The sequence below is a fragment of the Scophthalmus maximus genome, chromosome 21 (genome assembly GCF_022379125.1).
Source record: "Scophthalmus maximus strain ysfricsl-2021 chromosome 21, ASM2237912v1, whole genome shotgun sequence".
Lineage (NCBI taxonomy): Eukaryota > Metazoa > Chordata > Actinopteri > Pleuronectiformes > Scophthalmidae > Scophthalmus > Scophthalmus maximus.
Genome location: NC_061535.1, coordinates 1261931 through 1277912, shown reverse-complemented (window position 1 = coordinate 1277912; position 15982 = coordinate 1261931). Strand labels below are relative to the sequence as shown.

Sequence of the window (15982 nt, the reverse complement as noted above, 5' to 3'; positions counted from 1 at the left end):
CTAGGTGTCAACAGCAGGAAGGAGCTCAACCCAGCACAAGCTTCCACAGCACTGAAATCAAAAGTTGGAGGAATCCCAGGGTAGATGTCCACTTACATGTTGGTACAGTTTCTTTCCGAAGGTGCTCCTGCTGGCAGCCCGCTGGCAGAGCAGCTCCAGTGCCAACTCCGCCAGGCCGACGGCCCTCATACAGTGGTGCAGCCGGCCGGGCCCAAGGCGGCCCTGGGCTATCTCAAATCCCCTGCCCTCTCCTGAAAAAAAATTCACAGGGGGAAAGAGCCCAGAGAGCAATAACATGAATACATTTTTTTTTTAATTATATTTCTGTCCTCGTGACCTCATACTCATACATAATTGTTAAGCCAAGATCACTAAAAAAGAAACTGATTTGTATGGCTTTACAGGTTTAGTGTGCTTCTTTAGAAAGAAACAAAACACACAGTAGTAAAGTCTTACCCAGAATAATGTTGGCGGCAGGGACGCGCACGTTTTCAAAGTGCACTTCAAAGTGGCCACCGTGGATGGCGTCTGAGCACGGACCCATGGGGCAAACGGTTTCATGTGGTTAGAAAAGCACCAGAGTCGTGTTTGTGTTCACAAAGACATTATTGTGGGAAAAAACGGGAACTTAGTCCAGAGCACAGGAAGATGTTATGACTGGCACAATCCTACCGTCCTGTCCGAACACGGTGAGCGGTCTGACGAGCTTCATGCCTGGCGTGTCCATAGGTACGAGGATCATACTGTGTCTGTCATGTCTGAGGAACAAATGTAGAACACAAAAGGAACGGTACATTACACTTTGACCTGCAGCTCGATTTTATTTCACCCTCTTTGCAAACAAGGTAAAGTGTGTGTTTTGTCACATTGCTGTGGCAACAAAGAATGAGAAAGTGTGTGACATACTTTGGGTGTGGTTGTTTAATCTTTCTTTTCATTAACATCCTTTAAAAACTTGTAACTGAGAAGCTTCGGATAAAGATTTGTTCCAATTGCCTGACAAGCATCAACAACATTAGATTCATGTATTTTTCTGCCTTGTGATACTGCAAAGACTAGGCAGTGTTATTCAAATGCAAGTGCATGCATTTCCGTTATAATAGGAGCACAAAGTTTAATGGGAGAAATAGGCTTTCAAGTAAAGTGCAACGGGTCCGTCCCATTTCCCCCCACTTGGTTCTTCCACTCCACCTGAAGTCGGCATCTGACCATCCCACGTTTGAAGTGGTTTGAAGGAGTAGATAACCCCTACCCCTTCATCTTCAAAAAGAAATGGGACACCCTCCCCTTGCCAGGGAACGCGCAAAAAACAGAGGGGTAGAGCCAAGTGTGTGTGTGTGGGGGGGGGGGGGGGGGGCAGCCTCAAACAAGCACAGAATAATTTCAATATTTATTCTTTTTACACAAAACCAGAAGAGTACATACTGCCGTCATAAATCGTGGAATAATAAAACCTGAACAAAAATACAGACATATTCTTCATCGCACGACGGCTCCACTGACCTGCTGCTCACGTCCTGAGAACGGCTCCTGCACATCACAATGGCCACTTTGCATCGAGGACTGCCGGCACCTGCACGGAGCAGTCACACACAAAAATATACTGAGGTTCATATGTATTCCTATCCCGTTGCCTTCCGGTGGTGTAACAAACAATGTTGAGTCTGTCCCTAAACTTCCCGTGACCAGAGTGTGTTCGGAAACTGACTGGGAACAGGGAACTAGTGACAGATTTAATGGCATGAGAACATGAGAACACGGTTTCAGTTGACATTTTAGGATTTTGGAGGTTTTTATTATTGTTTTTTTTCCACATATAGTAACTTTCAGTTTGTCATTAAGGATATGAAGTTATAGAACTATGTTTGAGCTGTATCTTCAAAACAATCATTCTTTTTTTACGGTTCCAAAAACATATAAATACCGTACAAAATTCCCACTAGAGGGTTTTGGAGTTCACTTAAGACAAAAAGACAAAGTTGTGACCCTGGATCCCTAAGGCACAGTCGGGGCAACCGACATTCTGCTTTCCTGTTTATACTTCTGTCTGAGAGAAGAAATTTCTCCCCGAGGACGGGACATGTGGACACCAGACAGCTACAGATGAGACATTAACGGTCTGTGATTACTCGCAGGCCAAAGATCACAGCACGGTTACGTGTGAAAACTTAAATGAACACAATTGACAGCAGCTTTTTTTTTTAAGCTATTTTTACACCCGACTCCACCCAGAAGGCACACACAGGGAAGCCCGTTTGGCCTGGGGGCAGGTTTGGTTTTGAGACGATTTGAGCCCTCCTGTCAGGTGACAGTCACGTCCATACATGTTTTTAACATCACTGGAATGAAAATAAACCTTCCCAGCCCAGTGATCCATCTCCCTGGGAACATGACATCCAAATATTTATGTTTCATGTTGCTAATGTTTTGAAAAATGTTTCATGTCAGTATGACCTACTATAATATATAGCTATTATTCATTCATTCATTTGATTTATATACAGACAGAAAAATAGAAAGGAGAGGCAGATTGACCTTTGGTCAGTAAACTGAAATAAGGAAACTGTAGTCATGAGGGAAAAAGAAACCAAAATACTGCAGTGTCCAAGTACAAAGTATCTAAAATAGAACGCTTTAATCCGCAGTGTCGTTGCTAATGTGATACAGGTCGGTAAACAACGTACAAACCACAAAACATTCCAGTAAAACACACAAACAACATAACAAACACGGTCCATATGGGATAGTTATTCTATATCCTCACGTCATTTCTCTTCTTGCACAAATAAACGGCAGCTACCGGGGAAATCCCTGTGTGACGTCACAAGAGGGAGAGAGAGTTCACAATTTACTTACAGACTTACAGAAATGTTATTTATCTTAGCCATCCATCAATCACACTCACACTCACCACGCCACACACACACACACACACACACACACACACACACACACACACACACACACACACACACACACACACACACACACACACACACACACACACACACACACACACACACACACACACACACACACACACACACACACACACACACACACACACACACACACACACACACACACAAAGCTACGTGGTGAGCAGTGTCAGCAGGAATGGGAGAGGGGCGGGCAGAGGCAGAAATCAGTCACTTCGGTGCTGCCACGCTTAAAGCTTTTCTCCTCAGTATTCATAACAAATGTTTGTGTACGATAAAAAAAAGGGATTTTTCAAATCAACTTCACGAATCTAACTAAAGGAACAGAGAAGAGGTAAGATTTTTTCTGTCAGTGTTTTCTGTTTTCAACTACACAAGTCAAACTATGACTTTCTTTACAACAACCTTTTGGAGGCTTGTGTATACAATGTTGTTAGGACCTTATATTCTTTGAACATGTATTGTTGTCTTTATTTATATTCGTATTGTTATTGTTAAATCAACAAACTGACTAACTACATTTTATATATTTCCTTGAGATATATAGAAAAGTATTGCACCTTGTTTGTAAGTCGAGTCAGAGGTTTGACTTTACTGTCAGACTAACAGTCAAAGTCCTGTATATTTTATGACATTATCATAACCATAGTGAGGTAATGTTAACAAGCTACACTCGTTTGCTCGCGGCTTGTGTTTGTTTCTCTGTTTTCTGATCGCTAACGTGACTGACGTTAATCATTCTGACTACAGGCACTGTTGTTTTGAGTTACACCTCAGCGGTCACTTCAGTCTCAGAGACTTTATTCAGATCTTTTCATCTTTTTCCTTTTCATAAAATGAATTAAACGCAAAATCTTTCATCTAAATGTGGGCAAAAAATTGTCACCCTGCTCCAAAAATAATAGATAAATCACTCTTAAAAGCTAAATCCGATATCATTGTGTAATGTCAAAGGTTGATTTATATTGTATTGTTTACAAGTATTGTTTGTACAATTATCATCACTTTACATGTACATTTATATTTAACTACTAAATCATATATATTTAAATGTATGTTCATTTATGTTGTCAAAAAAGAACAAGGACTTTCTCTGTATTAATTTGTGAAGACCAAAAACAACAGCTATAGAACTTGTATTGACCTCTTACACTCCCGTTACATATAAATCACAGTTGTTGACAGCAGGAGAATACTTGACATATTTTAGTGTATATTTCAACGAACATCTATTTCAGGACTCCTGCTCCTCCCATTTGGGAGTTAACGACTCATTATATAACTATAAAAAATGACTTGTCATTTTAGTGTGATTTGCCTTCTTTTTTTTTTCCTGAGAAGTAAAATATTCTACATATCTAGATATTACGTAATATATTGGTCTTACACAGTTTCCCAAATGTATAATATAATATATGTATGAAAAAATATGATCATTAATTATCCGCTCAGGTGGATCCTGGTGTTCCTTTGAGGTTTGTTAAGATAGTTATCTGTTTTCAAGACTCAACATGTTCAGTTGTATTCACAAGTCCCCAGGAGACATACGGCATCTGCAACAAACAGCTGGAGAGTCTGAATGAAAGTTTTACTTCCATGGGACGTCCTGTTGAACCAGCACACAGTAAAAACAACATCCTGGATTTGAATCTCTTTAAAGACCTTGGTTACACCTGAGTGTCGTCTTCACCTCTCCCTCCACATGAATCCTCCTATTTTTGACTTTGCACAGAAACACCTCCTCTTTCCTGTTTCAGATGAAAAGGAGCACATGGCTTCGACTCCTCTCGCTCTGTTAGATCACACAGGAGTTGCACTTCTTTGTAAAATTGGCTGAGTATATAGTCCATAATGTGAATCACAGCATGAGCAATGAAAAAGTCAAATGCTTTCCCATTTAAAAAATAAACAATTCTCTTTTTTCTTCTCTCCAGCAAAAACATGATGGAAGACTTCACGTATCATGACGAAGAAGAAGACTCAAGCTTAAATGACAGTTACTACTATGACTACGAACACAGTATCTGTGACAAAGAGGCAGTGCGCTCCTTTGCCAGCGCCTTCCTCCCCGTCATCTACGCCCTGGCTCTGGTGGTTGGCCTGGCTGGGAACGCCCTGGTGGTGGTGGTCTACACATCACGGTTGCGACTACGAACCCTGACTGATGTGTGCATCCTTAACCTTGCCGTGTCGGACTTGCTGCTTCTCTTCACGCTGCCCTTTTGGGCGGCTGATGCCGTTCACGGCTGGAAATTGGGTTCGCCAGCTTGCAAGCTCACCTCTTTCCTCTACAGTACCAACTTCAGCTGTGGCATGCTGCTGCTGGCGTGTATCAGCGTGGATCGCTACCGTGCTGTAGCCCATAATCCAATGGGCAGGACAGGGACGCGTGGCCAAGTAAAGAGACAATGGCTCCTGGTGTGTGTGCTGTTGTGGGCTGTGGCCAGCTTTCTTGGCCTCCCTGAACTTATCTTCTCCACAGTGAAGCACTCCCATGACAGGATGGCCTGTACAGCCGTCTACCCACTCCACATGGCCCGACCTGCAAAGGCTGCCCTGGAGCTTCTGGAGGTGACCCTTGGATTCTTGATACCTTTCCTAGTCATGGTGGTGTGCTACTGCTGGGTGGGCCGTGCCCTGAGCCAGGCAGCCGGGGTGCGGAGAGACCGGAAGTGGCGCACGCTGCGAGTCCTGCTGGCCGTGGTGGCCGTGTTCCTGCTCACCCAGCTGCCCTATAACGTGGTCAAGCTCTGCCGAGCGATGGACGTCATCTACATCCTTGTGACCGACTGCGATGTCAGCAAGGGCCTGGACCATGCCCTCCAAGTGACAGAGAGCCTGGCACTGACCCACGCCTGCATCAACCCCGTCCTCTACGCCTTCATCGGATCCTCATTCAGGGGACACGTCCTCAAGGCTGCCAAGCACCTCGGACAGCGATTGAAGAGACAGCCGAGACACGTCAGCGAGGAGCCAGCGGTGGAGATCTCACTCAATACACGCAATCAAACACAATCGCAGTCTGGTTCAGACGACCGTGACACGAGCACCTTCACTATTTAAGACCCAAAGCACATTTTTATTCCTGTAAGCACCTATACAAATTGTATGTCTATGTTAATATATTTGCACATCTTTATTATGATGTAAGCTTGATGTCAATAACTATTAATATTAGTTCCTTTGGAGAAGGGTCTGGCTACAGACCGCTAGAGCTCCACGCTAGACTGGAAACACATGGCCTCAATACAATAAGGAAGTAGCTTATTATTTTTATATAGTAAATGATAGCGATGTTGATCCACACTCCATACGAGTTGTTGTCAGTAATGCACACATTTGTTTGCCACATTTCAATACGTTCCAGTACATTATTTTGCGCACTTCTGACGAACGTGACTGTCAAGTGTTTCCGGTCTACTGTGGAGCTCCACAGCTCCAGCGGTCTGCAGCCAGACCCTCTAATTCCTTAGTGCAATGAATACATATGCATAAGCATTAACTAAGAAAACATATTTTGTACGAATTAAATATTTTGTTAAATAAAAATATTTTCAGTGACATGAATCTATCAACATCTGTTGCAATTAGATGCAGCTGAAACGCAAGAGGTGCTGCTCCGGCTGTTCAAGACAAATCCACTTCAACTTTCCAGTCAATCGTCTGCATCTCATTTCATCACATCCTGTGTCTTTGTGTTGGGACGAGACTGGCCTGCTTGTACAGTCGGTGACCCACTGAGTTGAAAAGCATTTGGCAGATAATGACAGAAAGACAAACAGCAGGAGGGACCCCTCCCCCATACCATCAAACTGCACAGGCGTGTGAAATGTGAATGCTACTTCTATTCCACACCCTTTCTTTTCTTAATTTCAATAATGAGTTTGCAGTCAAGTGCTATCTATAGGTCTATGTACTGACTTAACATGTCAGTGGTATATAAACGCTCTCTCCAGACTACAGAAGTGGAGTATTTAATCTTTCCCCCTTTGAATTTCATTGATGCCTTCATATAACATTATGCTCCATCCAACCCTTTTACAGCATATCAGATGTAGGCTCAGTGTTGCATTACTACAATAGAGAGAGGGTTAATCTACTATCCCAACAAGCTTATAAAAACCTCTAGACGTAACATTCTTTCCACTTGCTTTCAGCGTCTGTCAAATGCGTTTCATTTGCAGTGCCTGTGAGTGATCCTCTCTCCACTGTGATGCCTTACAGCTCCACTCTGTGGGAGCGAACACTGTACAGTAAACAAACTAGGCGTGTCTCGCCAGAGATTCAAAGGTTTTGGCTAAGCTTTCAATGGTTTCCTTAGTTCCTTGGTAATGAAAGTATTAAGTTCCATCTCACTGAATGAGTAAACAAGGAAGTTCTAAAACTCCAAACTTAGTTATTTATTAACAAACCATAATTACACTCTGCCATTACAATCTATATTTTATTTGAAATGATTAAAGTCTGCCCCAGATTGACTTCGGACTTTAAATTAGGTTTAAACTAAAGCGTCATAACCTGATGTTTTATTTAGCGATCTTAATTTGGCCGGAAGACAGATGAAATTATAATGACTTGTATAATTCTATTCCACTGGTAACTACTTCAAATGTTTAACGTGTGTACATCCTCTGTGCTTCTGTGTGTGTGTGAACAACAACGCCAATGGCTGGAAGATAAATGACCGCAGGTCTGGGAATAATTCTAACGTATTATCCGAAGCAAAGAGGAAAACTGCATCAGTGTGTGGTGGTGCATGTTTACAGGCAACATCAAGTTTGAGTTACAGTGGGAGGGTAATTCTGACAACTAGCAGTTATACAAAGAAATCTACTACAACCTAACACGGGAACTGCTTTGTAATTATCACAATGAAATACAGTACAGTACACTGAGTTGCTCCTTGGCAAAACTACTACTGTACAAGTGTAAATAAATACACTGATCCTCCTTTAGGGAGACACGCCTTGGACTGCACATTGGGAAAAACCACTAACACGTCAACGAGGAACTGGAAAATGGGCAGTTTATATCTGATACTTGAAAACAACAAGTTACCATTGCAAAACACAACACAATACAACAGTGTCTAGTTTTCCTTTTCCCTTTTGTTGGACTTGAAGCTGGATTTCTACGCTTGAAGAATATGGTTTGACACAAAAGCTGCCGCAGGTCAGTGAGTATGAAACGGCCACTAGCACATGAGCATTCCTTCCTAACAGAGAGATAGATTCATGCTGGCAGAGGATGGTCACACAACCCCAGAAGGTATTTTTTTCTACCGATGGAAAGTTCACTTCTGAGAAAAAAAGGGGGTTGTTCAGAAAAGAGAATAACTAAAGTATGACAAAGACAGGGTGTGCACTTCATGAAGACAATAATCTGAAAGTGGAATTTTGCTCATTTTCAGTAAAGCCGCTCTAAGTGTTTTACAAGAACAACTTCTGGCCAAACCCAAAAACAAAAACAACAGACAACTGTTTTCCATTCAACTGGGAGTTAAAGGCTCAGGCCACATGTGTGTCAGAGGAAACATCTGGAATATCTTTCAACTCATAGTGACTGGAGAGGTGCACGGTGAACATGTAAAAACACTAATAAGAGCTTTATTTATTTAAGCGATAACTGTTTATAAAACCCTTACAAGCTTAATTTGACAACAGTGTCTTAACATGAGAACTTGCAGAGTGCTCATCCAGATCATATTGTGTTGTTTAACAGGATAAACTACTTGAGTCAGTCAGCAAAATATTAGATCGCACTATGAATCACAAGAACACTGACTCACACGTGACTAACAGAATGACTCACAGAATGACTCACAGAATGACTCACAGTCTTAATGTTCAGAGGATAAACACAATGAATATGTGCATCAAGTCAACTCAGTGCAGCGCAACAATAGTTTACAGGTTTTTGGGGAATTTAGATTTACACTTACATAAACACTTATTTTAAGGGCAATTAGCTGCATGGTTCATTCTGAATCACTACAATGACAATAACTGCATGTGGCCTTCTAATGATCATTAAAAAGTTTTGTGAGTCATCTGCACTTTAGTTGTCCATATGTTACCCGTGTGGGTAAGCATTTATCGTAATCCAAGAAACATCTTGGATTACGTTTAAACCCTTCCTTTTCTGAGAAGTGGTCTTGAGTACACAATGGTCTTTTCAGATTTACTTTCATAGAAACAATGGGCCTTAAGGAAGAACGTTTTTGTATTCTTATCCTAAATTTCTCTTACATTTGTTCGTACCGTGAGTTCGTAGGAAACAGGCCACGTCATTCTTCTTAAAACCCATCTATCTTTAGAAAAGTGTTAAAAAAAACCTGCCCCATGTCTGGAAGTGTTCATTCATGACAACGGCAACTGGAGAAAAAGTAGAAGCTTACGAGACCAGAGATTGAAGTCTTGTATTCAGGACTTCAACCATGGCACAGTGCGCATATGATGCTTGTTTCGTCTCCTCCTGTCTTGTCTACATGTTGATGACTAGAGGTGCCCCATCTCGTTTTCAAAGGGGCACCTAATGGTATGTTCAGTACTCTTGGTGGTGTAAAGAATCTTTTTTTTTTGCCTTATATACCTAATAGAAATAGAAACAGACATACCACTGCTCCACCATTTCTTGCCGTTTATGACATAGTTGTCTTCATCCCTCTGAAGAGTACACTCCATATTGGTTGCATCACTAGAGGCCACATCAGGCTCTGGGGAAGGAATCACAGGTCATCTTGAAACTCACAAAATAAAAATTTTACATCAAATGACTCATTTTAAAACAATGAGAGTCCTACCAATGTCCATACCTCTGCCTTTGCTTAATGCTCCATCTTTTCCCCACACACACACGCACGCACAATTTTTTTTACTTTAACTGTACCACATATGAGTCAGACACAGACATTGTTTACCAGCATGAGATGGAGGTTCCTTTTCCTAGCAGTGTAATAAAACAACTAGACTGCAGACGAAAAAATCTCCCCGAAAACAGCTAATCACCATCTGTGTCCATGAAAACCACAGGGAGGTTCACATCCCACTGCAATCACCTCTGGCATGCCAGTTTTTCCAGGCGGAGTGGAAACCAAAATTGCAGAAAAACAGGGCGGAAATACTCGTAGTGAGCTAGTTTGAATTTACAAACAAGCCTTTTACAGAGTCGGTAGTGTCGTGGAATTTTGTCTATCCTCCCCTGAGAAACTGTTATGACGAGTCTTCTCAGGCACCAAGCAAGCAAGGTCAACCTGTCAACAATCATCAAGCAGCTGAAGTCTCTCTTGAGGTGTCATAGTCGCGGGGAGATGACGACTTTACCCTGAACTAAATACACTACAGAGACCGGGAACAGGCAGATTGTCTTGGGGCGCCATACACTGACCACCTTGTTGATCTGTGTGAATGAACCAGAAATCTCCTTGATATATATTGAGCTCTTATAATAAATATTTCTGCTTAAGACATCGACGGTTTCCATCTTCCTGAATCAGCATCCACTCCATCAATTATTCCTTTTCAGGTAGAAGACGAGCTGTTCGTCAACCCCTTCATTTGAGAACAAAAACATCAGTGGAAAGTTTGACAGAAAACCACAATGATATATGGTGAGAGCTGAACTTTAGCAGCACCTAGTAACAGGGCAAAACACTGGTTCTAAAGAGGCAGCAGGAAGTGATCCAAAATGCTGCCTCAAGTCTACAACTTAATTATTTCATTTCTGAAATAAAACACGGCTTTACACATGCTTAAACCAGCTATTCCAGATTACTTCAAACCAATCTCAGTTACTTTTTTTTCCTTATAAAAAGTCCTGGAAAAAGTCTTCTTACAACTTCTGCCGTTTTCAGTGTGCAACAAGATTTATGACAAATATCGTTCAGGCTTCTGTGTGGACCACAGCACTTGGCTCACCCTGCTAAGGTTAAAAAAAAACTAACCGCTGTCCTTTGATGCTGGGAACAATGACATTTTAATTTAATTGGACCTTTCAGTAGCTTTCGATTATAATCGGTTCTGAAAATGTCGCTACAGATGCACACTCTGAGATCTCGATCCTAAAATCTCAAATCTCAATTCACAGGCTACAAATTGACTTGTAAAGCACAGTGAGCCCACAATATGAATCTCTCATCTTTAAATGATGCAAATAGGCCTGTCACAGTAATTTCGTTATTGACTTATCGTACCATAAATTAATTTGACCTCAATAACAGCCATTGTGTTTGTTGACTAAAGAATGAATGTCCACAACAGCCCCGCAAAGTCTCGCTGCTTCTGTCCTCTCATCTGTTCTCGTTGTATGATTAATAAATCACTGGTTTGGTCTATAAATGTCAGAAAATATGGATTTCTTAGTATTTTTCTAAAGGCAACACGTCTACATATTGCTTGTTTTGTCTGAGGCCTAAATGCAAGTGTAAACTTTGGATAACATTTCTCTCAGCAGCAACAAAAATCTTTTAGGACTTGCATACGCAACAAGCAAGCTCACATGATTCAGTATCAAAAAATGGTCTTAAAATGACAATAATATTGTTTATCGAAAAAATTTCTAGGACAATATATCGTGCAACAAAAAGGAGTTATCGTGACAGGCCTAGATGCGGATGAACATGGTTATGGAAATACCTGTCATACAGAAACAGGAGTGGATCTCTCCTCTGAGCAGAGGCTCCAGCCATTTCCTCTTCTGTTCATCACTGCCAAACATGTTTAGCACCTCCATATTCCCTGTGTCTGTGGAGAAACATAACACACATAGTCTTCGAGTAAATTATGAGATAAATTTGGAAAATAATATGCTCTCTGGGATTTCAGCCATAGGGATTTAACTCATGTGGCAAATACTTTAAAAGAGCCAACTTTGCAGATTGTAATGTTTTCAGATGTGTAGAAACATGTTTGTTTGATATGATAAAAACAAAGCTGACATCTCTCATCAGTCTGAGAACTCTGACTGATGTTTCCAGACCATGAAACAGTGCATACAATCTTCTGTAAGTTATTTACAGAAAGACAGAAGTGTCTCAAAGTGTTCTTTGAAGTGTTCTTCTAAATTATCTGAAACTATGACACCAGGTAGGTGGTTTTACCAGGAGCTTGGCAGTTGAAAACTTCAGGGGCAAAGAGGCAGCGTCCAGTTTCCTCTGCAATATAGGCATAGTCCAGCTGACTGAGACCACTGACTGCGGGTAGGAATAGGTTCCACAGCCCTGCCTCCCTGGCTTTCACCTGGAGAGCGGAAAAAAATATTCATAGTATTGTACAGAGCACATCTGTGCGCACACACTGAACACTTCATTGAATTAGATAGTTAGTAATGTTTGGAACAGATCAAAACATTAATGAAACTGTATTTTTGTTTAATTAACACTAGCAATGATAGATTGTATTGTCTGTTGCTGACTCAGAAGGGAGTTGCAGTGTTTAGACAGAATTTAAATATGTCGCCTTTGAACCTGCTGGATTGATACCAGGCTTTCGCGTTGCTCTCTAAGACTTTATTGTGCTTTGTCATATATTGATGATATTTGGAAAAAGAGTGAATAAAGATGCAACAATATCCTTACATACCTTCAGATCCTCTATTATTTGGGGGGTGTGCCACCTCTGCGAAGACTGAGCGTGTTTAGAGTAGTACTCTGCAACTTCCTGTAGAAAAAAAAAAGTTACCCAGTGGATTGGTAAAACAGTTCCCAGTAATCTGAACCTAAAAACCCATTTCATGTCGACTCTGCACACACTAGGCATGGCTTTCATCAGTGGGAGACTGCCCCATATTTATCTTACAAATACAAGAAACAAAAAAAAATGATTTGCAATGCCATCTCTGCACTGCATTAAGAACCCTACATATTTCTCTGTGTGCAATACTATATAAGATTTATTGTTCTCCTGCTCAAATTAATTAGTCCTGGTCGCATGAATGAACCTCTGTGTTCAGTTAAATTCATGGCCAAGATCAAAGTCCACCAAGCACACAAATCTCTCTTCTGTTGTCGGCCGAACTTGGCACTGACCTCCTGAGCAGGAAGCACGTATTGTCTCATGAAGTCTTTGACCTGCTGGAGAACAGCCTGACCTCCAGCTGTCTGGAGGAAGAGCCTGTCTCCTGTTGGACCTGTGAGAGACCTAGCGAGAAATACACCTCATAAACAGTCCCAGAAATACTGGGAGCAGCAGCTGGACGCTGAGTTCCAACTGGTGCTGACGTAAGTTTAGTCAACAGGTGGAAATGTTAGGACTGCCTTAATGCTTTGAGTCAAATTCCATTAATTCAGAACAATAATAACTGCAACCAACCCCTGTGCAAGCTGCAAGGCAACCTTAGCCAAGGGCTCCACACACTGGCTGAACTGCGCTGCATTGGGCGCACTGGCGTTACCCAGTAGGTGGCGAGCATAGACTCCCTGGAGCATAAAAAAAGGTGAATAAGAAAAGAGTGAGCAGTCAATCTCATTTCCTTGTTTTTCACTGTACATTTCAAGTAATATCACATTTAAAACCTCAAAACTATATTTTCATATGCCAGTCTACTGCCATAAGCTCCTTTTATTCTGATGAACTTGGCACATAACGGGGACTTACCTGGGCAATGCCTGCCATTTTAAAGAAAGACAGGGCCTGGTAGAAATTCAACTGTGGCAAAGCAGATGGTATCCCCCGGCATCTGCAGTAAATGAAGATCAGGTCACCCACAGTTGGAATACCTGCTCATTGGTAGGAGAGACGAAAAATGGGGAAGGTAAAATGACTTTTTTTTAATAAATCAGAAAACAATATATTCTTCTACCTGGCCATTTTTAATAGCTGTAAATCCTGCTCAGGGTTATTAGTTCTTGGTTTTCATTACCTTCTATTCCTTTTAAGCTGCCCAGTTTGCTGGTAAGGCTGAGGCTTCTGGGCCAATAGTGAGGCATTAGGAAGTAGGACATGTCTGCCAGGGGCTGCCCCGTGGTAGACAGCTCCCAGTCCAACACTGCCATCACACGGGCCTAATGACATAAAATGCAGTTTGTGACGGTTTTACTGTCAAATGCAGCAAAGTGGTAAGAGTCAGTGTCTGAGAAACTGTACCTCTCTTGGATGGAATATCAAGTTATCCAATCGGAAATCTCCATGGACAAGTGTGACTTCAACGTCATTGGCTGGCAAATTCTTCATCAACCAATCAGACAGTTCGTTCATGGCTGGAATGTCTCTGTGGGCTGCTGAAGTGTACTGCTTCGTCCAGGTGGACACCTTTAAAGAATGAAAGACATTTCTGGATGTAAACTAGGTGATCCAGATTAGATGTCAAGTTATTTTTTGATGCATTATCTATCTCACCTGTCTCTTGCAGTAGCCTGGTCCTCTTCCATATCCTTCAAGGTTTAGTAACGCCAGGTCCAGTGAGTGGAGCTTTGCCAACACTTCCACTGCAGCCACATAGACAGCCGTTCTCTCTACTGGACTCATTCCAGGGAGACGGAGGTCCCTGAATATACGCCCCTGTCCAATAGAGGTGGATGAACATTGTTTGTGTTTATTTTATTTCTTTTGAATATGGGAATTTCCAAGCCAAATCAACAAGAATACAATACTTTTCTCAATTCATGTCATTGCAAATTTGAAAAAAATTAAGTTTAAAAAAAATCATTACTAATAAAGGATTTGGAGAAGAGCCATAGGATTTTGCAAGGTCACATGCAAGGGAAAAAAAACATCAACCTGGACAACATGACTTTGGACCTCCAGCAAATACCCTCCCCAAAATTCACATCAGCAAATGAATCAGTGGATTTCCTTTTCTACTTTTCTTCTATTTTTTTTTCTACTATAAATCATCTCCTCAAACCTCAAACTCTCTCACACACCAATACCACAGAAGAGCAGTGCAATAACTTAATCATCTTCTTCAGGAAAAAAGTCTACACCATTCGCTCTCTTCTCTCCAGCCCTCCTGCTCTGTCAGTCCCTACTGCCGACCCACTTCCTGAGATTTTTCAGCCTCTCTGCTGCTTCCCCAAGATCTCTCAGCGAGAGGTTGAGGACATCATCCACAAGATGAAACCCTCCACCTGTACCCTGGACCCTTTTCCTACAGCCCTGGTAAAATCCAACGTCTGCGCTCTAAGTCCCTAATCATCTAAGTCATCAACCACTCACTCCAGGCTGGATATGTTCCATCTGATCTCAAAACTGCTGTCATCAGACCCCTCCTCAAAAAACCCACTTTAGACCCAGAAATCCTCGCCAACTACAGGCCCATTTCCAACCTCCCATTTCTGTCCAAAGTGCTGGAAAATGTAGTCGCCGCACATCTTCAGGACCACCTAAATTCTCACTCCCTATTTGAGAAGTTCCAGTCCGGCTTCCGTTCCGCCCACAGCACCGAAACAGCCCTGGTCAGGGTCACAAACGACCTGCTGGTGGCGGCTGACACTGGATCACCATCGCTCCTCATCCTTCTGGATCTGTCTGCAGCTTTTGACACGGTTGACCATAACCTCCTTCAGCAACTCCAACACACCATCGGACTCTCTGACTCCGCCCTGAGCTGGTTCCAGTCCTACCATGTCTCCTTGGGAGGAGCAAAATCGCAAACACTCACTGTCACTTGTTGAGTCCCCCAAGGGTCGGTTCTCGGCCCCACTCTGTTCACCCTCTACACTCTTCCCCTTGGCTGCATCATCAGCCAGCATGGAATATCATTCCATTGCTACGTTGATGACACACAGCTCTACATAAAAACTGCCCCCATCTCATCTGCAGCCTCACTTTCATGGTCATCACTGAGCTCCTGCCTTGAGATGACAGAAAACTTCCTACAGCTTAATAGTTCCAAAACAGAAGCTATTTATTTGGCACACCACACCAGGTCCACTCATCCCCCATAACCCAAATCACCTTCTCTGGTCAAAATATATCCTTCTCATCAACAGTTACCAACCTGGGTGTAAGATTTGACCCTCATCTTACATTTGACACCCACATTAAACATCTGTGCAAGACCGCCTTCTATCACCTCAGGAAAATTGCCAAACTCCGTCCCACACT

The 15982-nt window shown here is 42.1% G+C and overlaps 2 protein-coding genes across 3 annotated transcripts in view; one reads left to right on the top strand and one right to left on the bottom strand.

The window, feature by feature from the left end:
* Positions 1 to 15982, bottom strand: part of nphp3 (nephronophthisis 3) — a 34152-nt gene that overhangs the window by 1153 nt on the left and 17017 nt on the right. For both annotated transcript variants that reach the window (XM_035618598.2, XM_035618604.2), the window contains 14 exons: positions 14273 to 14434; positions 14021 to 14185; positions 13797 to 13938; positions 13532 to 13653; positions 13247 to 13353; positions 12964 to 13075; positions 12518 to 12595; positions 12037 to 12175; positions 11573 to 11680; positions 9556 to 9654; positions 1504 to 1573; positions 673 to 758; positions 457 to 528; positions 97 to 251 (listed from right to left, as the gene is read on the bottom strand). In XM_035618598.2, coding sequence (XP_035474491.2) covers positions 97 to 251; positions 457 to 528; positions 673 to 758; positions 1504 to 1573; positions 9556 to 9654; positions 11573 to 11680; positions 12037 to 12175; positions 12518 to 12595; positions 12964 to 13075; positions 13247 to 13353; positions 13532 to 13653; positions 13797 to 13938; positions 14021 to 14185; positions 14273 to 14434 — 1617 coding nt within the window. The remainder of the gene's footprint in view (positions 1 to 96; positions 252 to 456; positions 529 to 672; positions 759 to 1503; positions 1574 to 9555; positions 9655 to 11572; positions 11681 to 12036; positions 12176 to 12517; positions 12596 to 12963; positions 13076 to 13246; positions 13354 to 13531; positions 13654 to 13796; positions 13939 to 14020; positions 14186 to 14272; positions 14435 to 15982) is intronic.
* Positions 3049 to 6500, top strand: ackr4b (atypical chemokine receptor 4b). Its single transcript, XM_035618611.2, has 2 exons — positions 3049 to 3273; positions 4874 to 6500. The coding sequence occupies exon 2, from the start codon at positions 4881 to 4883 to the stop codon at positions 6000 to 6002; it is 1122 nt and encodes a 373-aa protein (XP_035474504.1). The 5' UTR covers positions 3049 to 3273; positions 4874 to 4880; the 3' UTR covers positions 6003 to 6500.

Coding starts and splice junctions, on each gene's coding strand:
- ackr4b (XM_035618611.2), top strand. CDS start 4,881: ATGATGGAAGACTTCACGTATCATGACGAAGAAGAAGACTCAAGCTTA.